The 26974-nt window shown below is 48.1% G+C and overlaps 2 protein-coding genes across 2 annotated transcripts; both read left to right on the top strand.

Annotated features, from left to right (window-relative positions):
• The first annotated feature begins 396 nt into the window (after positions 1-396).
• LOC131381546 (uncharacterized) lies at positions 397-3937 on the top strand. The gene is given in 3 exon segments (XM_058429768.1): positions 397-450; positions 3565-3777; positions 3779-3937. Coding segments are annotated over 3 exon segments (426 nt in total).
• A 17188-nt stretch (positions 3938-21125) lies between these two features.
• Positions 21126-26755, top strand: TCL1B (TCL1 family AKT coactivator B). Its single transcript, XM_032180165.2, has 4 exons — positions 21126-21356; positions 25457-25627; positions 25990-26058; positions 26656-26755. The coding sequence occupies exons 1-3, from the start codon at positions 21189-21191 to the stop codon at positions 26041-26043; spliced, it is 393 nt and encodes a 130-aa protein (XP_032036056.1). The 5' UTR covers positions 21126-21188; the 3' UTR covers positions 26044-26058; positions 26656-26755.
• Positions 26756-26974: the final 219 nt, after the last annotated feature.

Below are 26974 nucleotides of genomic sequence, written 5' to 3'. Positions count from 1 at the left end.
TGCTGGTAAGCTGCAGGTGCTGTCAAGGCTTCCTGCCTTCGTATATGAAATGTTCCTTGGCAGTTGGACTGCTGTTTACCGCACCCACCGCTCTGCTGCCTCTTGGTTGCACCAGTGAGCTATTGCTCCATGACAAGCCACATGGAACTGTAGCAAGCACTTATTGTTGCCCACATGTCTCAAGTCAGTTGAGTGTTTCTGCCAATCGGGACCTGGCTTGGCCCACCTTGGCTGAGCTTGCTCTGGTGCTAGGGTCAGCTAGACAGGTCAGCAGGAGACCAGCTGCTCTAGAAGAGCCTGGACAGGATGAATCGGTTCTCCTTCCACGTGCATCTTGCATCCCTCCAGCCAAGGATTTGAACCCAGGTCTCGTCTGACTCCAAATGCACCAAGAGGATGGAGCCCAGAGTGACACAGAGGAAGAGGCCCCTGGGTGGATGCATGGGGAAGGTGAGGCCTGAGGTGATGTGCTTGAGATTACCAGGCTCTTCTGACCCTGGGGGACCTTCTCCTATGATAGCCCTGCTCCTCCAGACCCAGCCGGTGATTTCCCCAAAAGCCGCTTACAGTGAATGCACCTGATAGCAATAACTTAAGCATCCCCTGAGAATGACCCTTATGGCAGGTGCAGGTGAATGTGGTTTGGAGTTCTGAGCTAAGGAATCTGGGAGTGGCCAACCTGGAGATTCATTCCTATTCCTTATCTATGAGGAACATCTGAGCTCCTGTCCCACCCTGAGCAACACAGACAGTACAGGGGATCAAGGCCCTTTGTTTTGGGTTAGGTAAATGTTGCCAGGTGGAGACTGTTGGGGGAGGGTGCTAAGTGAAGATGCTATAAACGCTGCATGATTTTTGCAAGTTGTGTGGCTCTCCTGTCCAGCCCACCACTGCTAAATGCTCTCCCCTGCATGTAAGCCCCAATAAAACTCCATGTCTCCTTCACCAGCCCTGGGTCCCTTCTTCAGCCTCTCAAACCTGCTGCCATCCCCATTAGAGTAGACAGGGGTTCAGCATAACAGCAGCCACCAGCTGGGGAAAGGCATGGCATTTGGAGCTCCCTACATGGGCTTGACTCTAATATGGAGGGAAGAAAAATAGATTCTTTATATATATATATGTGCTATGCATATATATATTATATATATATATATATTTATATATATATTTTTTGAGACAGAGTCTCACTCTGTCCCCCAGGCTGGAGTGCAGATCTCAGCTCACTGGAAGCTCCGCCTCCCGGGTTCACGCCATTCTCCTGCCTCAGCCTCCCCAGTAGCTGGGACTACAGGCGCCCGCCACCACGCCCAGCTAATTTTTTTTTGTATTTTTAGTAGAGACGGGGTTTCACCGTGTTAGCCAGGATGGACTACAGGCGCCCACCACCACGCCCGGCTAATTTTTTTTGTATTTTTAGTAGAGACGGGGTTTCACCGTGTTAGCCAGGATGGTCTCGATCTCCTGCCTCGTGATCCACCGGCCTCAGCCTCCCAAAGTGCTGGGATTACAGGCGTGAGCCACCATGCCCGGCCGACAAAGCATATTTTTTTCCTCTGAGATCTTTACCCTATAACTGCAAGGGGGTTCATGTCACTGCACATGGGTTCTTCTCTGGGGTTGGTAGATTCAACTCAATTCCACAGGTTTACTGGATGTTGCCTCGTATGCTTGGGGCCAGGAGGCTGCAGGGAAATGGGGCTGCCACCATACCCACTCTTCTTATGATCATAGCACATCATTGCACCCTGTTGGGGCCTGGCACCATGCTCTGGCACTTTGCCTCCATCATCTCCTTTAACCTCTGAGCTCTGTGAGAAAGGCATTACTACTATCCCTAGAATACAGACAGGAAAACTGAATTGGATTGAGGCTCAGAGAGGTTAAGTCACTTACCCAGGATCAGAAAGCTAGAGAGTGGCGGGCCAGCATCCAAGGCCAGCAACACGAGCTGTCTCTGATCCAAATGGTGACTCTATATTTGATCAGTGCTCTGAGAACTCTCCAAAGATCTTTATCAACTGTCATCTCTTCATTGTCCAGGCCCAGTCGGGGAGCCACTTGGCAGAGGTCCCACTGAGATTTAGGGGCAGGACCCCTGATGTGAGGTGGAATGCTTGGTCATGCTGTTCCACCCTCCACCAGTCACTCCTGACTGGGTATGGACATTCAATGTGCCCTGTCCTGTGTGCAATGCAGTGTGGGAAGGGGATCAAGGACCTTGGTTAATCCGAGGCATTTCCCCAGAATGTCCCAGGTGTGGACCCGTTGGGAGGTGCTGGGAGGCAGGCTGGTGTCCCACAGGCCTTGGTTCCATCCCAGCTGTGCTGTGCTAAGCTGAAACTCTTTGGGCAGCTTGTTTCACCTCCTGAGGCTTCTTTTTCTGAACTGTTAAATAGGGTGATTCGACCTCTGCTTGGGTTTTGGTGAAGATTAAACGAGATATTAGCTGTAAAGCATTTCATCCAGGGTCTGGTATAGACGAAGCACTTGATAAATGAAAGCTCTGTTGAGTATGATGATCCCCAGGCATCAGTGGGATCTCACAGCAGGAACAATGCCTAACTCATAACTGATGCCCAGTAAACATCGGGTGGATGCAATGTCCAACAAGACAGATATTCATGTTCAGTTTTACAGAGAAGGAGACAGAGGACAGAAAAGGAAGAAAGTGCCCAGGTCAGCCGGCTGGTAAGAGGCAGAGTTGAAATTTGAACCGGATTCTGGCTGGCTGCAGCTCCACTGCTCCACTACTGCACTGTCTGAGAGCCACAGGCACCTTGTAGTCAGGCAGGCAGGGAGCTGGCTTCTTGCTGTCCTGCTGGATCCTGCCCCGGTGTGGCCCTCCCTGGAACCAGGGGTGGGGCTGGAGGGCAGGGCACGGAGAGAGATCTCCTGGGAACTGTACCATCTGCACAAAGGGCACCTGCTGGGCACTCTGCTGAAAGCTCTCTGCAAACACCACTTCCTGCCTGCCTCCCTGGGGGCTCTAAGCTCAGGAGGGGGTGAGGGCCCATGTCTGCACGTGGTGAGGCCCCTACTGGGTATTGTACCACACCTTCATTGTGCTCAGGGTGGCCAGTGGAGGCCCTTCCCAGACTCGAGCTCTGGTCACAAGCCCAACTCCCTCCTTGCTCCTGTCTGGGCTCACCTGGAATCTCCTGCCTCACTCTGTGGCCAGAGACCCCTCTGGAAGCCCGGGTCACCCCTGCTACTCATGCCCCTCATTCGGAAATTTTCATAATCTACCTCTTGTTAATGATTCCATCCATCTATAATGCTTTTCTGTTTCTTGGAATTTTTCCCTGATAGGCTATAACTGCTGCAAAGATAGAGAACTGCAATGATTAATATGCATTTATGTATTTCCAAAAAGTTACCAGAATATCAAACTCATGATTTTGTCTATAGTTTTGATTAGATTCAAGCTATTTTTATATCATAAAACAACTTAAAAATTTTTTTATTTTTAATTTTTGTGGGCGCAGAGTGATGTATTTATGGGGTACCTGAGAGATGTTAGAATGAAGCTATCAAATGTTAGTGTGAAAGTTCACCTTTTTGCAGATCACGGGAATTACAAGTGACATCCTGAAATATGATCACAAATGTTTCAAATTAAGCCTTCCTGCTAAGTTTCCAGAGGTGTGTGGCTTGGACGGAGTGTTTCCAGACCCTGGTCTACTGAATGTCCTGCCTGTTGCTGGTTCTTTGCAGCAGTCCATTGACCAATGCTGTCTACAGCTTGAGAAGCCCTGCAGGCCAAGGCTGCTCTGTGCACCATCCTACGTTACTATTCAATCTGCATAGCAGCCTGAAAAACAGGCCCCTCTTTTCTCTCATTTACACATATGTGAAGAAGACACAGCAAGTGAGAAAACGTGACCGAAAGCCATGCAGACACAGGGCCGCAGGGCCAAACCTGACTTCCATGATGTGATCTGGCTACAGTTTGGAGCCCACATATTTCAGTAGTTATCCCCAGGCCTGGCACGTCAAAGAGGCTCCAGAAATGTTTGCTGAGTGAGTGATGAATCAGCAATTTCTGATTTTCTCCTAAACTTAGAGAATAAGTGGCTTGTCTGCAGTCACCCAGGGCGTCCCTGACAGAGGTACAAGTAAAGCCCAGATCTCTGCATCTCTGGTTCAAGGCCTTTTGTACTACACATGGCCGTCTCTTTGTCATCATTAAAAACAAGGTTCAAGGGACATGTTTTCTAGCCTCAGTTCCCCATCTACAAAATGGGCCTCATGGAATGGAATGTCTCTGCTTCAACCCAGCATCAACAAGTGGGGAATTCTGATGGATTCAATTCGACTTCTTTCCATGGGCGTGTTCTAAGCAGCCTCTTTGTTCCAGAAGCTGCCCTCAGCCAGAGTTGGATAAGCCAATCCTCACTCCCCAGCCTCCTCTGGATAGGTATGAAGACCCCACTGGGGTTGGAAGTGCAGAGGCAGACAGGTGTATGGAGTCGCCTGTAAACTGATTCAAGTGAGCCAGGAAAGCAGCGAAGAAAAGGGAAACCTGAGTGACGCTGTAGTGGAGGACAGGACTGGAAAGAGGCTGCTGGCCGTCTGGCTTCGCAGCTCTGGCTTCCTAATCAGCCTCGCTCTTGTCTCTGGTGTTCTCTGGCTCTTGTCCATCTGTCTGCGTTTCTCTTTGCCAGCTATCGACTAATCTTTGCTGGAGCTGAGCTAGAATTCTGGTGTTTATAAGCAGATAACTAGCTAAGCACTAGTTGATAACTTTGGAGTTAGTGGATAACCACAGGGCTGGGCTACTAAGCTTTTTCAGTTGAAAAATAAATAAATAAATAAATAAACACCACACCTAGCTAATTTTTGTATTTTTAGTAGAGACAGGGTTTCACTGTGTTAGCCAGGATGGACTCGATCTCCTGACCTCGTGATCCACCTACCTCGGCCTCCCAAAGTGCTGGGATTACAGGCGTGAGCCACCGCGCCTGGCCACCTTTGTCCCGTTTTCTACAGGTTAGAAGCAAGGCACAAGTCATACCTACATTCAAGGAGAGGGGACCGTGCAAAGGATAAACTGCAGGAGGTGAAGAACTTGAGAGCTATTTTAGAAGCTGCCTTCCACACTTTACAATCTGCTTTGTAGCTACACTGAGCTCTTAGCAACTCCCTGGGCCTGCTGAGCACTTGCCTTTCTGTCTTTGCATATGCTGTTCCCGCTGCCTGGAATTCCATCTCTTCTGCCTTTGCCCACCTCATCCTAAGGCCTCTGCTTAGATGCAATTTCTTTGGGCTCTTATTAGCAGCATCCAAATCTGTGCTGGTTTCTTCTAATGCTTACTCTGCATCATAATTTTTCTGTTTACTTGTTAATCCCCTCCCACTCCCGCCAGTACCTAAAGTAAAATCTACACAGGGCTTGGCACATTGCGGATGCTCAATGAAGATTTGTTAAATGAGTGAATGATTAAATGAAAAAAGCCCCAGCTTGGAACCCAGGGCTGTAATTTCCAGTTCTGGTCCCTGTCCCCTGCCCAGGGGCTGTCTAAGGGGCTCATCTCTCCCAGGAGCCCCTGTATCATCTCAGTAACTAGACCAGTACCATATCCGACTTCCCCTGACTTTGAAATAATTTTCACCTGCCATCAGGTGCGCTTCCCTAGAACCTCTCGCTGTTCTTTGCCTTCCTCCTCCGCCCGCCTTGTATCTCCGTGGCCCTGCCAAAAATCAGAAGCTCATTATTAAACCAGAAGCTGCCTTACATTATCCCAGAGACTACAGACAGAAAATATTTGCTCCTTTCTCACCTGAGGACTGACATAGTAAAGGCTCCTTGAGATGTTAGCTGTCAAGGAGGGGAATAAAAGTTTTTCATCTGCATGAGTAATTGTTTCCTGTTTTATCCAGAGAGACAACAGATTTACATCCCAGACACATTCACACTGGGCCAAGAGCAGCTGCCATTGCAGATTCGAGTTACGTCCTTTTCTCCCTCCTCCTCCTTCTTGGAGTTACAACAGAAGCTGGGGAGGTGAGAGTGCAGGTGAGAGAGGAGGGGGGCTCTGGAACATGTAGCCTGTGAGGAGGGAAATCAGGATGGTGCTTGGGTGGAGGTGGGAGCTGGGCCAGGGTCTTGGCTGGTCAGGAAGGCTGGTGAAGCACGTACTGGGGAGGCAGAGGGCCTGCTTTCCTTCCTCTGTTTGCTTCACACCCACCTCAACCCACTGTCGAGTCCTATCAGCTCTGAAATAGATCCTTCCTCCAACGCCTTCTCACCTCTCTCTCCACCATTCCAGTCCGTGCCGCCTCATCTCTTACTGGGACTTTCACAACAGCCTCCTGGGTGGTCTTGGCTTCTGCTCTCAAATCCTGCAGTGCCTTCTCTGCGGAGCCACAAGATGGATCTTTTTAATCCGCCCTCGGTTTCTCACAGCCCTTGGAATGAAACCATGGCCTACAGCCCTGTGTGACCTGCTGCTTGTCCTTACCTCCTAACCTCATCTAATATCCCCCTGCCCTCCTCATGCCAGCCTTTCTGTTTCTCAGGCACTCCAGGCTTATTCTGCTCTTGGACCTTCACACTGTCTTTCTGTCTCCTGGGAGTCTGTGCCCTCTCTGCCAGATCATGCAGCTGGCTCTCTCTGCCCAAATATCCTCTTCTGAGGGGTCTTCCTTGGCCCTGTGGTCTGACATGGTACCCTCCTCCATCATTCCAGCCCATTACAGTGCCATAACACTTTTATTGCCATCTAGAGTAACATCAGTTGGTTTTGTTTATCATCTGCCACCCCACTAGAAAGGACATGGATGAAGCAGAGAGGCACGTGCCTGTCTCATTCGCCTCTGGATCTGCTGCATCCAGGACCACGCCAGCACAAAGTGGGAGCCCGATATTTATTGAAGAAATGAAAGGTGACAGAAGGCAGAAGGAGGGAGACCCCAAAAAGAGGTAAATTTGGTATCTTAGCAAGTGGGTGACTACCACTGTCTGGGGGAAAGCTGATACACGAGGACTTGACAATAATTACAGCAGTAACAATCGCTACTATTTTGTTTTGAGATGAATTTTAGTTTCTGAAATTGTCCAAAGCACTTTTATCAATAGAAACTTGGTACACATCCCTCCAACAGGGAGAATCAGCACAGGAAGCTGCCCCCTCAAACACTAAAGGCTCCTTTAGCTATTCACAGTGCTGGGGAACAACTAGAGGAGGAGGACAGAGGGAGAGAACATTTTTTTTTTAAATCCCAAACAAAACCAAATTCTATATATGTATATCTCGAGTGAGTAAATGCGTAACACTCAGCAGTCTCCTACACTTGCCAGGTTTTATGGCTTCATGCAGTAATATAAAATGTGCTTCACAAAGCTAGGAGTCTACACAGAATATAGGGTTCTGATTCATGTTTTAGTTTTACTTTTTTGTAGAGATGGGATCCCACTATATTGCACAGGCTGGTCTCAAACTCCTGAGCTCAAGCGATCCTCCTGCCTTGGCCTCCCAAGGTGCTGAGACCACAGGTCTGAGCCACCACTCCCAGCCTGATTTATATTTGATAAAGAGGCAAAGATGGAGTGCACAGCTGAGCAATCTCTTGCATTTCTGGACCTTGAGCATCAGGAAGCTTAGGGAGGGTGAAAACTCAGAAGAAAGCTCAGAGTTGAGACCTTTGATTTTTGCCCAGAAAGTCCAGCTAACACACTTTATAACCCAGTGAGAGCAGCCAGTGGCTGTTCATTGCTTCTGCCTTGCCCCTATGCCTGCCCGCCTCCTATAGCATGTCCCTATAGCATAATGAAAATGGGAAAAACCTTTTCTGCGAACACTAGGGAGTCTAGTCTGGTGGATAAAGATGGATCGCTGTTAAATGATCACATCTTGGGCTCTGTGTGTTCAGCGAAGCCTCATTTACCAGATCTCTCTGATGAGAAAGGTGAATGGTGGGGACAAAATACATGCTGTTATCAGAAGTCTGGCAGGGGCCCTGTGCAGTGGCAAGCAACTGTAGTCACAGCCACTCGGGAGGCAGAGTTGGGAGGATCTCTTGAGCCCAGGAGGTTGAGGCTGCAGTGAGCTATGATGGTACCATTGTACTCCAGCCTGGTTGACCCCGTCTAAAAAAGGAAAAGAAGTTTGGGGGAAAGCTTTTAGGAGATGGATGATGGTTAATTTTAATTCCACCTAACATTTTAAACTTTGGTATATCAAAAGGTGAGAATTGCCAGTGTCAAGGCATGGAAACCAAAGGAAAACCAGAGGGTTGAGAAGGTGGGAAGGGCCACAGTGTGGCAGGTGGCAGAGTTACTGGGATGGCTTCTGCTAAAGGAACTCATCATCCACCAGCTTCAGGAAGGAGGCCCCTGGGGCCCTTTAAGAGAGCAGTTTCAGTGGAGGCTGCGGGCAGGGTGGCAGAAACAAGATTATGAGATGGTCTGTACCAGGTATCAGGCTTGAGGGTTAGTGCCTCTAGACTTTTCTGAGAAGTCTGGCTTCGAAGGGAAGGCTGGAGAGCTAGCACAATACTCAATAATAACAAGACCTAAGGCACTTACGGTGTGCCAGGCACTGTTGTAAGAACTCAGCACACTTCAGCTCATTTAATCCTTACAGCTATACGAAGTATGTAGTCTTTTCATTATACCTTTTGACAGGTGAGTTACTTGCTGGAATTCACATGGCTAGTAAATACCGGAGCTGAGATTTGAACGCATGCAATCTGGCTCCAGAATCTGTGTTTTTAACCCACATACTATATTGACCATCATGAAAAGATGGTGGTGGGCAGGCTTGTTTCTAAGGATGGGAGGGTCCTCATAATATTTGTATTTACAGAGAGGAGGGAGAGGTGGGTTACTTCCTCTCCCAACCCCAGAAAGCCAGGCATGTTGGCTGGCATCCCTGGGACCTCAGATATTTAAGCAACCATGGCCTTGCAAATCAGGCATTCTATTTATTAGAGTTGTGCAGTGAGGTCCCCTCCATTTCATCCCCAGAATATCTCCTACACAAGTTGGATCCTATAGGACCCGCGTATAAATAAGATGGTGCCCTCTGTTGTTGTGGAGTAGCTCGGAGCTGGGCCCCAGATGCCCTGTGTGGATTAGATGAGTGATTAGTATTTGGCAATGTAGCTTGAGAGGCTTGCTGAGTTACTGGGGCATATGTCCCCAGCTCATGAGTACCAGCCTGACTTCTGTCAATCAGTGAACAGGGTTTGCAGTGTCCACCAGGTACCTTTGGTGTGGTAGAAGAGAGTTTGAACTTTGGAATCAATCAGATTCCAGCTCCTCCACTAACTACTCTACCTCTGTGATCTTGACTAACTGATGGTCACTTTTTTTTTTTTTTTTTTTTTTTTTTTGAGACAAGGTCTCATTCTGTCTCCTAGGCTGGAGTGCAGTGGCATGATCATGGCTCACTGCAGCCTCAACCTCCCGAACTCAAGAGATCATCCCACTTCAGTCTCCTGAGTAGCTGGGGCCATGGGGCACATGCCATGGCATCAAGCTAATTTTTTATCTTTTGTAGAGATGGGATTTCGCCATGTTGCCTAGGCCGGTCTCAAACTCCTGGGCTCAAGCGATCCACCCACCTCAGCCTCCCAAAGTGCTGGGATTACAGGTGTGAGCCACCGTCCCCATCCTGATGGTTGCTTTCAGAGCCTTGGTTCTTCATCTCTAAAACAAAGATAGGAATACTGCCTAGTTTCCATGGGGAGCTTGTAACACATGCGGGCCTCTCTCTCCTCACCCCAGCCTTTGGTTAGACATTTACTATTTGCAAAGACCCAATTTCTTCATCATAAGAAGGCTGCCACCACGCTTGAGGGAGTGACCCATTTACAAACAATTGCTTCCTTCTGGGTCATTCTGATGGATTAAACGAAGAACCATTTAAAACCACAGCCCAAAGGGCCAGAGGGAGAGGCAGCAGAGGGAAGATGCAGGTGGATCTTTATGCACTGCATGAGGAAGCTTTGTACCATGGTCAGGAAAAGCTCCAGGCACACAAGGGCAGCCTCCGTGGCCAATCAGAGTGCACCTCTCACCTCGGCAACTCTGCTAACCTAAATAGACCAGTCACACAGCAGACCTGCAAAAGAAGACATGATAATTACAGAGACCCCGGGGGACTGTCTGTGCGGACTGACGCTTTGTTTCTCCTGACCCCTCAGACCTCTCTATTTCACTGCAGACTCTCAATAGCCAGGGCCTTTGTTTTGCTGTGAACACTTTCATTCCTGAGTACATTTTCTATGAGGAGTTGGCGGAAGAGAGTCAGAATGAATTATATTTTCAGCACACCTCTGGGTTCATGTTGAACTTGGCTAGAACTGTTTTGACCCAGGAAACAATTTGACTAAAGGATATTTCAATCCAACAAATACTCTCTGGGCCCTTCCAATGTTTCTGGCACTGGTTTGATGCTGAGGACACAGAGATGAATGAGAAATGGTCTCTGTCCCCCAGCTGATAAATTATCATTGATGATCTACCGTGTGCCAGGGACTGTACAAATGTGATCACCATTTCTTACAACAGCATAGTAAGGTAGATAGCATCTTTGTGTTACAGGTGAGGAGTAGGAAGTTCAAAAAGTTTAAGTTATAAGGTCAAAGTCACACAACTAGTCAGATGTAGAACTAACCTTTGGATTTGGGGCTGTTCACCATCAAACCCTATATGCTTTTGATACAGACAGAGACTGAGAAATACTGGGTAGAAGAGGGTGGTTCCCTGGCAAAGGCCCTACCCTCAAACCTGGAAACCTGTGGCCCTAAATGGGAAGAGGCATTCCTGTTTTCATGCCCAAAAGTTGCCTTTTGGCCCGCCATGTCCCCTATCCTATACCTGTATAAACCCCAGACCCCAGGCTCCAGAAGCAGATGAGGAGACAAACAGAAGAGCAGAAGAATGGCAGAATGGCACAGCAGAGAGAAGAGAAAGGAACATCTGAATGTTGAGAGGAATTTGGCTGGGGGCGGTTGGAGAGGAGATTAGACACTGGATAGTCAAACTCCAGGGGAAGATCATCTTCCCACTCCATCCCCCTTTCAGCTCCCCATCCATCCTGCTGAGAGCCACCTCCGCCACTCAATGAAACCTCTGCATTCATCCTTCAGGTTTATGTGTGACCTGATTCTTCCGGGACACTGGACAACGACCTAGGTGCAGTGAACTGTCTAACACTTAAGTCATCCATGGACAGCAAGGCTAACAGAATGCTCTAACATGTGCCCGCTTGGACTCTGGGAATAGCAGACACCCACTCATAGATGCCACCGTGGGGCTGGAGCCCAAAAAGTGCTCACCCTGGCTCCTGCATCTGCCCGTCTGCATGTTCCCCCTCCGGTAAGGGGTTTGAGGATGTGGTGGCCAAACATAAGAGCTATGCCCCTGTCACACATCATGGGACAGGGGTCAGGGAACTCTCCCATTTCACTTTCAAATATTCCAGGTCCCCTTTTTGTTTGGGAGCCAGAGTCTAGTGGAGACAGAGATAGAAAGCCTGAAATAGGACCCGGGCAATATAAACCTACATGCTGTAAGCCAAGTCAGAGTGAGGCTGATGTGATAACAAAAGTCTGAATAAAAGGTGGGAGACAATTATTCTGACTGAAAGGGAGGCAAGAGTTCTGCCGTAGGCTTGATGCTATGTGCCCCTGGCTTCCTAACTCACTTGCAAATGGAAAATACTATTGCATTGTAGGAACCTTCTTTTTCCATTTGTCTGGGGAAGGAGAAAGAATGGCTGGGCTGAATGAATTTATCCCTTGGTCCTCTTCCAACAAAGCTCAGCTATGAAAGATAAATCCAGCTCTCCCCACCCCCTCTCAGTGGAGCTGGGGAGAAATCAAAAGCCCCTCTGCCAATAATGAGACCAAAGTTTGCAAGGGCAGGACGAGCCCGTGCTAACGGAGAAAGTGTTTCCTCAATTTGGTTTTAGACTGTCTTGTCCTATGGGGGAGAAAAGGTCTGCCCTTGGGAGAGGTGCCAACTTTATAGATCTATTAATAAAAGAACTGGCAGGCTTACAGTTCTTGCCAATGAGGAAACTTGAATGAGAGAAACCAGGCTCAACCTTGGCCAACAGACTGGAGCCCATCACCCTAACTTCACCCCGCTTCTTCTTACCCAAGCCTCAAAGGCTAGGCAGCACCCACCCAGCAGCTTCCACCTGGCTGAAGCCTGCACTTGCTCCAGACCAAGGGTTAGATGGAAATTTGGCATGGGAAGAGAGGGCTCACCTGTGGGCAGGATAGTCTATCCAAGAAGGAGATCTGAAAAATTAAAACCTGTGAGACAAGGGGTGATCCTGAAGGCAGGCAGGAGAAAGGGCTGGAGGGCGAGGACACTGGGGAATTTTTCCTGGTGAATACTGAAGTTACTAGATGTTTTGTCTTGCAAAACTCAAGGGAAAACTCTCAAACTCTAATGTTTGTCTATTCTGTGTCCAAATTGTCCTTTTGAAACGGACCCACCTTTCAGTAAAGAAACTTGCACTGGCCTGCCCAGCCTGGTGTGCTAGTTCTGTGGAAACTGACTGGCTAGGGTGGCCACAGGAGGAAGAGCCTGGTTCTCCCTCACCAGCTCCTTGTGAAGAAGGGACCTGGTCAATAAGGCAAACGACACCACTTGCCAACATTTGATATTGCCAAGTGCTTTTGTTTGGCACTACTATAGATTTTTAAAATGTATCTCATTTTTAAAATGTGCATTTTCTTGATTACTTGTGAGATTGAGCATCTTCTCATACAGCAACTGGCCGTTTTCATCTCCTTTTCTGTGAATTCTAGCTGTTCCCTATTTTTCCAATGGGTTATTCGCTTTACTTACTGATCTGTAAGAGTTCATTACCTATACTGGAAACTAATACTTTGCTATATATCGTTACTATCTTCTCTTATTCTGGTCACTTTTAAAAATTCATGTATTGTCATAAGAAGTCATACTTTTCGGTGGCTCATACCTGTAATCCCAGCACTTTGGGAGGCTGAGGCAGGTGGATCACCTGAGGTCGGGAGTTCGAGACCAACCTGACCAACACGGAGAAACCCTGTCTCTACTAGAAATACAAAACTAGCTGGTGTCGTGGCATGTGCCTGTATTCTCAGCTACTCAGGAGGCTGAGACAGAAGAATTGCTTGAACCCGGGAGGCGGAGGTTGTGGTGAACCGAGATCATGTCATTGCACTCCAGCCTGGGCAACAAGAGTGAAACTCCATCTCAAAAAAAAAAAAAAAAAGTCATACTTTTGCTTTGTTTATCATCTTTAAGAAGGTCATCCCTATCGAAGTCATAAACATATTCTTAATATTTTCATATGTTTATTTTCCAAGGTTAGGTCTTAGAAAATTACAAAATAACCATTTGTAATTTCATGTTGTGAAAGGTGGAGGAAAGGAATTTCATTTTCTTACCCCCAAACCTAAAACCCTTACTTGCATCTGAGCTGATTCTCCTTGTTCCTTTCAGCTACACTGGAAGAAGAGCCCCTCCTTCCTTCAAGCTAAGTCATCCCCTTGGGATCTCACCACTGTGCTTGCCTTCAGTTTATACCTTACCTGTAGTCCATTCTCTCCTGCATCAATTCCATCAGCACAAAGACATAATTTAATTCCTTCTACCTTAAAAAAAAAAAAAAAAGCTCTCCCTCGCTTAGGGTGAGATGAAGTGGTTTGCAACAGGCCAATGCTACTTTCAGAGGCGTTTGAATCAGAGTGACTCCATTTTGAATAGGGGCTGAGTAAAATAAGGCTGAGACCTACTGGGCTGCATTCCCATGAGCTTAGGCATTCTAAGTCACAGGATGAGATAGGAGGTCAGCACAAGATACAGGTCACAAAGACCTTGCTGATAAAACAGTTTGTGATAAAAAAGCCAGTCAAAACCCACCAAAACCAAGATGGCGACAAAAGTGATCTCTGGTCGTCCTCACTGCTGATTATTCACTAATTATAATATATTAGCATGATAAAAGACACCCCACCAGCACCATGACAGTTTACAAATGACATGGACACATCAGGAAGTTACCCTATATATCTAAAAGGGGAGGAGCCCTCCATTCCAATTGTCCACCCCTTTCCTGGAAAACTCATGAATAATCCACCCCTTGTTTAGCATATAATCAAGAAATAACCATGAAAATAGCCAACCAGCGGCCCTCAGGACTTGCCCCAAATTCTTGCATGAGGTCCAAGAACCTTCTCTTGAGGTCTGGATTGGGACCCCTTTCTGGTAACACTACAGCCACGCTATGGAAAATCTAAATAAAAATAAAGGTTGTATTTTCCAACCCATCGGGGAGCTATGGAAGCAACAAGGGCCAGAGGAAGTAAAATTCTGGAAAAGAGAGGACAGCTCCGAGGTGAGCATCTGCAGATGCCTTTCCCCTCCTGTCATGTGATAATTCTGGGCACAGGCTAAAGACTGAAATTGGTGCTGAGTCCAGTCGGGGGCTGCTGTGGAGTAATCAAATTAGAGGCTTGGGGGGCCTCAAACATCCAGCTTCCTCCTTGAGACGTGCTGAACTGTGAAGCTGTGTGATGTGAGGGGCTGACAGGCTAAGCTGCAGACCTCAGGAAAGTACAGTGGAATTTCCCGTGGTCTTTTTTTTTTTTTTTTTTTTTTTTGAGGCAGGGTCTCTTTCTGTCACCCAGGCAGGAATGCAGTGGCACAATCACAGCTCACTGCAGCCTGGACCTCTCAGGCTCAAGTGATCCTCCCACCTCAGCCCCCGAGTAGCTGGGACCACAGGCACGTGCCACCACGCCCGGGTACTTTTTGTATTTTTTGTAGAGTGGGGTCTTACCATGTTGCCCAGGCTCCCTGTGGTCTCCTGAGAAGACAAAGGCTCACCAGGGGGTAGAGTTCCTGAGAACAACTTGGCAGGAGCTGAAAACGCCGGAGAGCAGGTGAACTGACCCCTGCTCTCAGGCATCTGCAGCTGCTTTTTCCTGAGAACATTAGCTGTGAGTTTTGTGCAGCTGAACAAATGTGGAGACTTGAGGGAATCTCAAATGCGTGGCCAGTACCCTCTCTCCACAGGCTTTTTACAATTTGAAGCAGTTCAGGGCAGGATGCTGAAGAGCAAAGCCAAAATCCCCAAAAGCAAAATAATTTCCTGCAGTCTCTTAGTGTCATGAACAAATGTAAACCTGAAAGAGCCAATCTTTCAAGAAAGATCCCTAGGCTGGGCGCAGTGGCTCACGCCTGTAATCCCAGCACTTTGGGAGGCCGAGGCGGGCGGATCACGAGGTCAGGAGATCAAGACCATCCTGGCTAACACGGTGAAACCCCGTCTCTACTAAAAATACAAAAAAATTAGCCGGGCATGGTGGCGGGTGCCTGTAGTCCCAGCTACTCGGGAGGCTGAGGCAGGAGAATGGCGTGAACCCGGGAGGCGGAGCTTGCAGTGAGCCGAGATTGTGCCACTGCACTCCAGCCTGGGCAACAGAGCAAGACTCTGTCTCAAAAAAAAAAAAAAAGAAAGATCCCTAGTGGCTAACGAGGCCTAAATGTGAAATAGTAAAATAGAGCCAAACACCCATCTGCTAACTAGAAATCACATAGGCACTCTGAGTTCCCAGAAATCCAACACCTCTGTTCGACTTGGGGACCTTCAGAGCACACCTAAACCAACCAGTCAGAGCCCACCTGCCTTGACCAATCAAGGCTCAGCTGTATCAACTAATTGGAACTACCTGAGTCTGAATCTCTCATTTGCATAAATGGACCTGATTGGGAACCTGGGTGGAAACTTTTGCTACAGAACCCCAACCCTCCCTTTGTTCTCTGGAACACATCTTATTTTACACTGAAGGCTGCATCTCCCTGGTTTGCAAACTATTCACTGGAATATAAAGTCTCTTTCCTCCAGTTTCCTTTACAGAGAACTTTTGTTCACAGTGCTGAGACAAAGACCTACCAGACTCTTGATTGAGGGTCATACTCTAAGAGCAGGGCAAACTAGAGGTAGATAGGCATTTTTTTTTTTTTTTTTTTTTTTTTAAATACAGGGTCTCACTCTCACCCAGGCTGAAGTGCAGTGGCTCGATCTTGACTCACTGCAGCCTTGACCTCCTGGGTTCAAGTGATCCTCCCACCGCAGCCTCCAAAGTAGCTGGGGCTACAGGCATGCACCACAGTACCTAGCTATTTTTGTATTTTTTTGTAGAGATTGGGGTCTCACTGTGTTGCCCAGGCTGATCTCAAACTCCTGAACTCAAGCGATCCACCCACCTTGGCCTCCCAAAGTGCTGGGATTACAAAGTGAGCCACTGTGCCTGGCTGGGTAGACTGATTCTTATCCAAACTGCAACTTAACCTTGACTCAGTTCAGTCCCTATTGGGATTAAACTGTTTAATACTTCACTCTATCTGCCTAGCAGAGAATAGGGTTAACTCTACTTGGGGGGAAAACACTAGAGCCTTTCCAGTGCTTTTATACAAAATATTTGGCATTCCTTTAAATATTACTCAAGAGAAAAGACCATTTAACTAAAAACCAAGAGAAAAAGCAGACAATAGAAGGAGGCCCACTAGTAAACCAGAGTTATTAGACAAGAACTTTAAAGTAACCATGATTATGTCCAAAGAAATAGAATGATGGACAAAATGATTAAGAGTGTAGAGATTATCACATAAAGTTTTAATCTTTAAAAAAAGCATCAAATGGGCATCCTGGAACTAATAAATATAATATTTGCAGCAAAGAAATCAATTGTTTGAGAGCAGATTGGATATAGCAGATGTCAGCATTAATGAACTGGAAGATAAACCAATAGAAAACATCAACATTGAAGCTGAGAGAGGGAAAAAAAAAGGAAACAAAACAGAACAGAGCATAGAGAGCACGGTACACTGTTTAAAGGGTCTGACAATGTGTAATTGGAGTCACTGAAAGAGAGGGGAAGGGAGGAAAAGAAAGGATGAGACAAGAATAGTTGAAGATACAATGGCTAAGGCATTTCCTCAAATAGTGGATAAACTATTAGAGTTAAATCAATTTATCTGGGTCTTGGATATAGTGTCAATGCACACAAACCAGTTGCATTTTTTTTATAACAGCAACAAACATAATACAGAATTTAAAATGACATTTAAAATAGCATCAATCAAATACTTAAGAGTTAATTTAATGAAATCAGAGAGAACAATTAAAGACAACCCAAAATATGGAAGGATACACTATGCAATTGCGTCGGATTGTAAGGCTTAATATGCTGGAGATGTTAATTCTCTTCAAATAGACCTATAGATTCAACACAATCCCAATCAGTCTTAGCAGGCTTTTGGAGGTGGGGAGGATTAACAAGCCGATTTTAAAATGCATATGGATATGTAAAGGGAAGAGAATAGCTATATTAGGGTTCTCCAGAGAAACAGAATCTTACAATAAGATATAAAGACCTATTTTAAAGCTATAGTAATTAGCAATGTGGTATCAACACAAGGACAGACAAACAGACTAATGGAATAGAAAGTGTCCAGAAACAGACTCATACATAAATGTTCCCAGATTTATGACAGAAGTGATAATACAGTACAGTAGACAAAGGGTAGTCTTTTAAATAAATGGCATTAATTGGATATCAACATGGAAAAATTAATCTAAATAAAACCTTTAGAAGAAAATAGTGTACATAAGCAAAACTTTCCTAAACGCTCATTCTTCAGTTCCATGCTTGGGCTGACTTTCTTTGACCACTTTGCAAGTTTGCTCTGCTCACTGTCTGAAATAGGCAGAGTTGGAACTTGGACGTTCTTGTTTTTTTTATTATCTGCACAATCCCCATCCAGTCTTTTCTCTAGTAGTCATGATCTACTTGATACTAAGCCACTCTTTGGTTTTATCATTAGTTCAAACATTAAGTGCATACTTATGTCACTCCTTGTCTCAAACACTCATTGCTCCTCATTCAAAACCAGCTGCTGGGACTGGTGTGTTTGATCCTTACAATGGAGTATCAGCGCCACTCCTGCCCCCACCACCCCAACACCACCACATTCTTATTCTTTATCATATGAGCTTGGATAATCCTCATTATTCCTGATCTCCAGACACACCCTGAATTACCTCTCCTCCAGGTCTACTCATGCTGCTTCCTCGGTGGGACAACTTTGCCAGTTCCATCTAAACCACGCTCTCGGCTGGGCGCGGTGGCTCAAGCCTGTAATCCCAGCACTTTGGGAGGCCGAGACGGGTGGATCGCGAGGTCAGGAGTTCAAGACTAGCCTGGCCGACATGCTGAAACCCCGTCTCTACTAAAAATACAAAAAAAATTAGCCGGGCGTGGTGGTGGGCTCCTGTAGTCCCAGCTACTTGGGAGGCTGAGGCAGGAGAATGGCGTGAACCCGGGAGGTGGAGGTTGCAGTGAGCCGAGGTCTCGCCACTACGCTCCAGCCTGGGTGACAGAGCGAGACTCTGACTCAAAAAATAAAATGAATAAATTATAAACCATGCTCTGTCTAGGTTGTCTGCCTTTGGCATCTTGTCTGCCCTGCCATTTTGGCCCAGTACCTAGGAGGAGCTGAACAGAAATGTGCGGAGGTATCAGGAGCCCTGCACAGTGCCTACTTGTTTGTGGTCTGGAATCCTTCTTGCAAGTGGGTGTCCAGCCTCCACGTCCCCGGGGCTTGGGGCTTGTGAAGGGCTCTCTCTGCTGGAGGAGGAGAGCATTGGGCCCAGGCATGAGTGCACCATCAGTACCAGGCAATCCTGGGAGCAATTCTGGAGAGATCAAAGTGCTTCTCAAAGACGTTGGTGACACCTACCCTGGAGAGTGAATCCTTCAGGTCACAGGTACCAGAGATGGACAATTTGGCCAGAAGACATAGCCTTATCTCAGACATGACATGGACAAAGATCAGCTGAAGGACCAGGGACCAAACTGTTCTCACCTGCAGCTCCGTGGCTTTTTTCATACCAGGTCCAAGGGTTGAGGGATGGGAGACCTGGCCAAGGAGAGTGATGGGTGAAGCAATCTATTTTCCACCTCGAGGCTAACTGGTAGTTATTTCTTTCTGCCTGTGGAGACCTCTACTTACCTTCTGACCACCCACTCAAGGCAAGGTGTTCTCAGTCTCCATCTTCAGACCCCACCACCATTTCTACAGTAGCCACTGTGGATCTCCCTACCCCAGGTTCTGCCTCTTCCATGTAATGAGCCAAACTTGGCCAAGGCAGTCAACAAGCAGCATGCATGTTAGAGCCAGGAACAGCCGGGTCCATATCCTTCCTCTGCTACCCACTTCGTTCAGGTCACTAAGCACTCAAGCCTCTGATACTTCATCTATGAAATGGGGGTGACGGTCTCTAGTTTATGAGTTGTTGGGAGGTGTCAGTGAGACACCCTATGAAAAATGCCTGACATGGCATAGGACTCCCCACATATTAAGCAACCTTTACCTCCAACCCCACTGACAGCCACATACCTGCCCATCAGGGAATGAGGTTGAGAATATCAATATATACATTTGCAACAGAAAGCGATAGAGACAAATAGTAATTGCATTGGGGTTACAAGGGTAGGAATGATGGATTCTGCTTGGGAGAGGGAACTAGTCTGAGAACATAACTATTGACCAGGGTATTTCAAGTATTCACTATGTGTCAGGCTTTAACACTTTACACACAGCCTCATCTGATCCTCAGAGGAGTCCCATAGGGTAGGTACTTACAGCAAACAGGCTTCAGGGGGCCCAGGAGACCAGGGGTCCCCATGATCCCTGCCTCCTGGTATTCATAACCTTGAGTAAGGGTAGGACCTACCCCTGACCAATAGAATATGGCAAAGGTGACACATGTACGTGATTCCACGTATGGATCACATTATATGAGACTATGATGTCCCTTGTCTTCCTGGCCCACTCCATTCCCACCCCAAGTGTTGGTTCCTTGAAAAACACTGGGGATGGAGGTGGAATTGCTGTGAAAACAAGGCTCAGACCTCCACAGAAGCTGCTTAGTGAGTTCTTCAAAAGTGGTTATCCTACCTGCCATTTACACTGGATCCGGACTGTCCAGAAATCATTTTCACATCTCCCCAGCAGAATGGCACCATGTCAATACCAATTTTCACTTGAACTAGAAGAATCATATTTGTGGTTTTCAAAAGGAAAAGGTTCCTATTCATGGTGCATTTAGAAGCAGCCCAGGGTGCCTATAGAACGGACCTGCTTCTTGCTATGTTCTTGAGCTTCTGAGGCCTCTTGACAAAGTCGAGCAAGTAAGACGACCAGGCCAAGTGGGCACTCTGGGCCCCATGGCCAAGGATGAGCTGGCCAGGTGGCCACGTGGCCTCCCGTGGCCTTTTTTCTGTGGGCTTTATCTGATCCTGATCTCAGATGCTGATAGTGCACTGGCTTATTTTCTGAGGAGAGGGAGCTTGATTTGTGCAGGATGCGCCTTCACCAGATACCTCCAGGGGCAAGAGTCCACTGAGGTTACAGTGCCCCCCGCCCCCCATGCCTCTAAGCTCTAAGCTCAAAGAAGGGTCCCTGACACAGAGTCCTGTTAAAGGAATGGCCACAGGGGTGGGAGAGACCAGGGTTGTGCATGCCAGCTCAGGGTCTGGGGCAGGATGGTTGGCAGGGGGTCGCGGGGAGCAAAGGAGGGGAATCACCTGCCAGAAAATTGGGCAGGGGGGCTCAGAGAGGAGGCTGCGGAGGGACTGGGACCAGTGGAAGGGAGGTGGAATAGGTCTTAGGAGCCAAATTCCTTGCAGAGGCCCGGAGTGAAGCCTGGGCAGCTCTATCCCCGGGAGCCGCCCTTTTGCCTCCAGCAGCTCCCTGTCCAGCCACAGCCCCTCCAGGAGACCCAGGCCGGGTTCCTAACTCCACTGCTCTTTGGCCTCGTCCCTGCCTAGCCCCTGCCTAGCCCCTGCTGCAGGTTGCTTTTTTGCCCCCCTCCTCCTCCTTCATCCCCCCTCCTCCCTCCTCCCCCACTCCCTCCTCCCCCCATTCTCTCCTTCCTCCCTCCTCCCCCCTCCTCCCTCCTCCCCCCATTCTCCCCTTCCTCCCTCCTCCTCCTCCTCCCCCTCCTCCCCCTCCTCCCCCTCCTCTCCGACTGGCCCCGCCCCCACGGCCGGCCCCGCCCCCACGACCTGCCCGGGCACCACCCACGCCGGAGCTGCTCCATTTAAGGAGATTGCGCAGCTGGAAAGCTACACATGTGAGCCTCTAGGCGCGCCCCGGGTGCAGACTTTCCATGGCCTCCGAAGCTTCTGTGCGTCTAGGGGTGCTCCCTGACCGTCTGTGGATCCAGAGGCCTGGCATCTACGAAGATGAGGAGGGGAGGACCTGGGTGACTGTGGTCGTGCGGTTCAATCCCTCGCATAGGGAATGGGCCAGGGCCTCAAGCTCCCAGGGCGGCAGAGTGAGTCCTGGGCACGAGGGGAGGCTGTGGGGAGGGCTGCGCACTGACCCCTGCCTGTGTGGGACCGCGGTGGGGGTCAGAGGGGGCCGTTCTCACCCGCACTGGAAAACTCACTTTTATGCAGGTTTAGGAGCGCAGCAATGTCCATGCCCAGCCCTGGCCCCAGGAACACCCCCGTAAAGGGACCACAGGCACGAGCTCATCCACATGAGATAACGTGGTCCTGCGTGATGAAGCCGAGTCTAAGGTAGCTCAGGGGCTTAGTGCCATTCCCAGTGCCTGCTGGGAAGGCTCACAAATGGGGCAGCTATTGAGCTGGGCTTTGTGGGATGAGTAGGAGTTCTCCAGGTCTAGAAAGGAGGCAGGAGTAGTATAAGCAAGAGCATTGCAACCTGGCGGCACCAGGTGGGCCAACAGGATGAATGTGACATTGGTTTCAGATTATTAATCTGCAAAATGTGGCAAGCTAGTCACAGACATGCTCACATACATGGCTCACCGCCTGAATGGCCTGGGGAAGCATTTGACTGATAACAGGTTCTGGAAATTAATTCAGGAGGCTTGGGTGGAGTCCTAGATTCTTTACTTTTCAAAAGCTCCCCAGGTGATAATGATAATGACTCAGGAAAGGGCTGTAGATGAGGGCTTTAGATCACAGCCAGTCTTTGACGGATAAAGTAAATACAGTAGAGTCTCTGGTGTGGGTGGCAGTGGGGAATTGATTACAGGACCGACTGTGGATGCTCAAGTCCCTGATAGAAAATGACCTGGGTGGTAATTACATACAACCACAGCACATCCTCTCCTATATTTGAAATTAGATTACTAATAACACCTAATGCTACACCTACACATCACTTGAAGCTCTGCTTCTTGGAACTTTGTGGAATTTCTTTTTTTCCCCAAATATTTTTAATCTGAGGTTAGTCGAATTCATGGGTGCAGTATTCACGGAAATGGGGGGCTGGCTGTACCTTAGTGTAATATGGTAAAAGCTTATCCGGATATTTAAAATGCCATTTAGGGCCAGGCGCGGTGGCTCACGCCTGTAATCCCAGAACTTTGGGAGGCCGAGACCGGCTTATCACGAGATCAGGAGATCGAGACCATCCTGGCCAACATGGGGAAACCCCGTCTCTACTAAAAATACAAAAAATTTGCCGGGTGTGGTGGCGGACGCCTGTAGTCCCAGCTACTCGGGAGGCTGAGGCAGGAGAATGGCGTGAACCAGAAGGCGGAGCTTGTAGTGAGCCGAGATCCCACCACTGCACTCCAGCCTGGGTGACAGAGTGAGACTCCGTCTCAAAAAAAAAAAAAAAGCCATTTAGGTCATCGTAAACAATTCACTGCCTGTTTGTTTTTTTTGAGAGTCTTGCTCTGTTGCGGCTGGAGTGCAGTGGTGTGATCTCAGCTCACTGCAACCTCCACCTCCCAGGCTCAAGTGATTCTCATGCCTCAGCCTCCCGAGTAGCTGGGATTACAGGTGTTTTTTTTTTTTTTTTTACAGTTAATTTTTTTGTTATTTTTAGGAGAGACAAAGTTTAATCATGTGGGCCAGGCTGGTTTTGAACTCCTGACCTCAAGTGATCTGCCCACCTTGGCCTCCCAAAGTGCTGGGATTACAGGCGAGCCACCTCGCCCAGTCAGTTCACTGACATTTTAAACAATATAACACATTTCTAAAAAATCTTCAAATAGGTTGTTTCAAAAAATGTTGGTGGAGAACATGGAAAGGCTTTTCTGTACATACGCTAAATAAAGCCTGCAAAAATTGTGGAGCAAATATTTTAAGTTTTTCAAAAGCCTGAAAAAGTGTTAATGGAGGGCACTGTAAAATGGTGCAGCCACTATGGAAAACAGTATGAGGATTCCTCAAAAAAGAGAATTATGGCACAATCCAGCAGTGCCACTTCTGGGTATATACCCACAAGACTTTGAAGCCGGAACTTAAGCATGTATTCATACATCCATGTTCACAGCAGTATCATTCATACTAGCCAAAAGGTGGAGGCAGTCCCAGTGTACGTTGACAGATGAATGGGTGAATAAAACACAAACCATGAAGTATTCACACTTAAAAGTCAGACACATTGATGAAACTTGGAGACATTATACTAAATTAAATATGCCAGTCACAGAAGGACAGATTCTCTTGTATGAGGTACTCAGAGTGGTCTCATTCATAAAGTGGAATGGTGGCTGCCAGGGGCTGGAGGGAGTCGGGGATGGGAAGTTAATGTTAGTAACAGGTATGGAGTCTCAGTTTGGGAAGATAAAAGTTCTGGAGGTAGATAGTGCTGACGGTTCCACATGTCAATGTACTTGATGCCACCAAACTGTACTCTTGAAAACAGTTGGCCGGGCACAGTGGCTCACACCTGTAATCCCAGCACTTCGGGAGTACGAGGCGGGCAGATCACAAGGTCAGGAGATCGAGACCATTCTGGCTAACACGGTGAAACCCCGTCTCTACTAAAAATACAAAAAAATTAGCCCGGCGCGGTGGCAGGCGCCTGTAGTCCCAGCTACTAGGGGAGCTGAGGCAGGAGAATGCCTTGAACCTGGGAGGCGGAGCTTGCAGTGAGCTGAGATCCAGCCACTGCACTCCAGCCTGAGCGACAGAGTGAGACTCCATCTCAAACAAAACAAAACAAAAAAAACAGTTAAGATTTTTTTTTTTTAAATGATTCAATGGAAATAGAATGGATTCTTCAAATAACTTAGCAATGGGTGGGATAAGGGACCTACTTAGTAAGTATTTTTTTCCCTCTTTCTTAAAAATAGATCGATGTCTTGGGGTGGGAATTAGGCTTCCTGGGCACATCTAATGCAAAGATCAGCCAACTTTTTCTGTAAAGGATCTGATGGTAAACATTTTCCACTTTGAGAGCTATGCTCTTGCAGCTACTCAGCTTTGCTATTGCAGTGCAAAAGCAGCTAAAGGCAACAGTAAAGGAATGAGGGAAGGAGCCTTAGTTTATTTACAATAAAGCTTTATTTGCAAAAGCAGATGGCAAGCCAGACTTAGTTTGCTGATCTCTGATCTAAAGTCACAATACACAGAGAAGGAGAGATTTTGCCATATAATTTAAAATATTTCTCTTTGCAAAAGCAGTCCATAAAAAAAGTTAGGAGAACAAACTGAGAAAAATTGTTCACAACATGTCTGATTGATAGAGCACTAATATTCTTAATTCAAAAAGACATTTTATCACAAAAGAAGACAAATACTTAGAAAATTGTGTAAAAGACTTTCCATTTTGTTGCATAACATAGGAAGCTTTGGTTTTACTTTTCCTTTCATCTTTCTAACTTCCAGTACCAGCCTAATTTTGTTATTTTTATTATTATGTATTTATTTTGAGACAGGGTCTTGCTTTGTCTCCCAGGCTGGAGTGCAGTGACCGGACCATAGCTTACAACAGCCTCTACCTCCCAGGTTCAAGAAATCTTCTCACCTTAGCTTCCTAAGTAGCTGGGACTGTAGGCACATGCCACCATGGCCAGCTAACTTTTTATTTTTTGTAGAGACAGAGTTTCATTACGTTGCTGAGGCTGGCCTTGAACTCGTGGCTTCAAGCAGTCCTCCTGCCTTGGCCTCCCAAAGTGTTGGGATTACAGGCATAAGCTAGTGCTCCCAGCCTTATTTCGTATATTTAGTATAAGTGTGTGAAGGTCATGATCAGAACTGCAGTATATTTTGGCGGGAAAATCTATCACCCTCAGATCCAGGAGTCCATGGATACCTTGTTTTTAAAACGAAGATTTAAAAAATTATGGCAATGGCAGAGATGGAGCCCCAAGAGAATACTCAGCTTTAACCCAAGGTGTTGACAGGTTGGAAACAGTGGCTAAATTTGGGAGTTGCAGTGGGGCGAGACAGGGTGCAGGTCAGAGGGGGCCAGAAGGGCCCCAGCCATCCTAGATGAAGCCACAAGCACCAGTGCCAAGGCTGTTGGTCTGGAATTCTGAAAACATTTACCTCTGACCCTGGCAGCCCACTGGCCGGGCCGGAGCATCTAGGCCTGCATTGCTTGTGTGCAGCCCACTTGGCAGGGAACCCTATCCCTGATTTGCCGCCTCTTCTCTGGTCCCTTCAGTATGAACCCAGCATCACGGTGCACTTGTGGCAGATGGCAGTGCACACCCGGGAGCCACTCTCCTCCGGCCAGATGCCCTTCTCCCAGCTGCCCGCCGTGTGGCAGCTCTACTCCGGGAAGAAGTACCAAGCAGCGGATTCCAGTTTCTGGGAAATAGCAGACCATGGCCAGGCAAGTGTGTGGTGGTTCCAGGTGAAAGCGACAGGTGGCCCCCTGGTGACTGCCGTGGCCCTCTCTCTTCTGTACCCCTGGCCCCCTTGGGGTTCTTGTCTGTCCTCTTCCTGTTGCTCAAGTCTTCCTTCAAGGAGGCCTGAGTGTGTGTGGGTGGGTCAGTGCATGAGTTCCCATGTGGGACGCAGGCAGAGTGGGTGAGGGAGGGAGGGTTGCCTTCCCTGGGCTAGGGAAATCCACAAGCCGGAGTTCCCACCTGCCTCGCCCCTGCCTGCTGCTGCTGCCAGCCTGCATGGGCAGCTGTTAAGGCTGACTGGAGGGGCATCTCCCAGAGGTTCTGATGGCTGCTCCCTCTCCTGCAGATCGACTCCATGGAGCAGCTGGTCCTAACATATCAGCCGGAAAGGAAAGACTGACATTGGGAGTGGCTGGTATGTTGGGGCTCTGTGCGTCTCGGTGTAGGGATCAGACGAAAGCGAGAAGACCTCTCCTCTTTTCAGAAAGATGGCGTGGCCTCCTTCTCCTTCCTACTGTTTCCTGAGATTTTTCTTACATAGCCACCTGTCACCTCTGTTCCCCAGCCCCTTGGATGTGATGGTCCACAGTGGGTGGGCCCCCATAATAAGTTCCTAAAGCATGGGATCTCATTGAATAGACTCATCATTTAATCCTTGTGAGAATTCTGTGAGGTGTACATGTTAATGTCCCATTTCGCGATGGAAAGACTAAGACTCTGGGGATGGGAATGATTTCCTCGAGACCATATAGCCAGGAAATAGTGGTGAATCTAGTGATTTCAGGTCCCTAGATTTAACCACGGCACTAAGGTGCCATGTGACGGTGGCCTTGGAGGACCCAGCACTGACCCACAGAGGGCTCCTCCCAGATGGGCAGCAGCTTGGAGCAGGCCAGGCAGGGTCTGGTCCATTGGAGGGGCTGGCACTGGGCTTGCCTTTGACCCCAGCAGCTTGGATGGGGTGCCAGGCTCCCCCATGGTTCACTGACTGTCTCCTTTGGTCTTCTCCCAGGCCCTGCTGGCCCTGCCTTCTTCTGGCCTGGTGTCTTCTCATGCCCCCTCAGTGAGGATCGTCATGTACCTGCTCTTCTGTTTGCACACCCAGCATAGCCTCCTTGCGGGCAGAAGGCAGTGGGGCCCCTGCACACTCAGCTTCTCTCATTTTCCTTAGTTATCAGTCCTGTCCTGTCCCGCTTGGATCTGCACTTAGGGCAGCTGGCCTGGATGGGCTTCACTAGGGGCGCTGTCTGTGCGCTGAGCCAGTTTCCCCTGCTGGCTGCAAGCTGTGGGTTCTCTTTCTCCTCTGTGCCCCTCATGCTGATCTTCTAGAT

This window comes from Hylobates moloch, unplaced genomic scaffold (assembly GCF_009828535.3).
Source record: "Hylobates moloch isolate HMO894 unplaced genomic scaffold, HMol_V3 SCAFFOLD_16, whole genome shotgun sequence".
In the NCBI taxonomy this organism is placed as follows: Eukaryota; Metazoa; Chordata; class Mammalia; order Primates; family Hylobatidae; genus Hylobates; species Hylobates moloch.
The sequence above is the reverse complement of the archived record's forward strand: the minus strand, read 5'-3'. Positions and strand labels throughout refer to the sequence as shown.

Bases quoted from the DNA above. Each gene is read 5' to 3' on its own strand.
- TCL1B (XM_032180165.2), top strand. From the start codon at position 21,189: ATGGCCTCCGAAGCTTCTGTGCGTCTAGGGGTGCTCCCTGACCGTCTG. The intron at 21,357-25,456 runs GTGAGTCCTGGG...TGGTCCCTTCAG, and splicing joins CAAGCTCCCAGGGCGGCAGA to TATGAACCCAGCATCACGGT. The intron at 25,628-25,989 runs GCAAGTGTGTGG...CCTCTCCTGCAG, and splicing joins AAATAGCAGACCATGGCCAG to ATCGACTCCATGGAGCAGCT.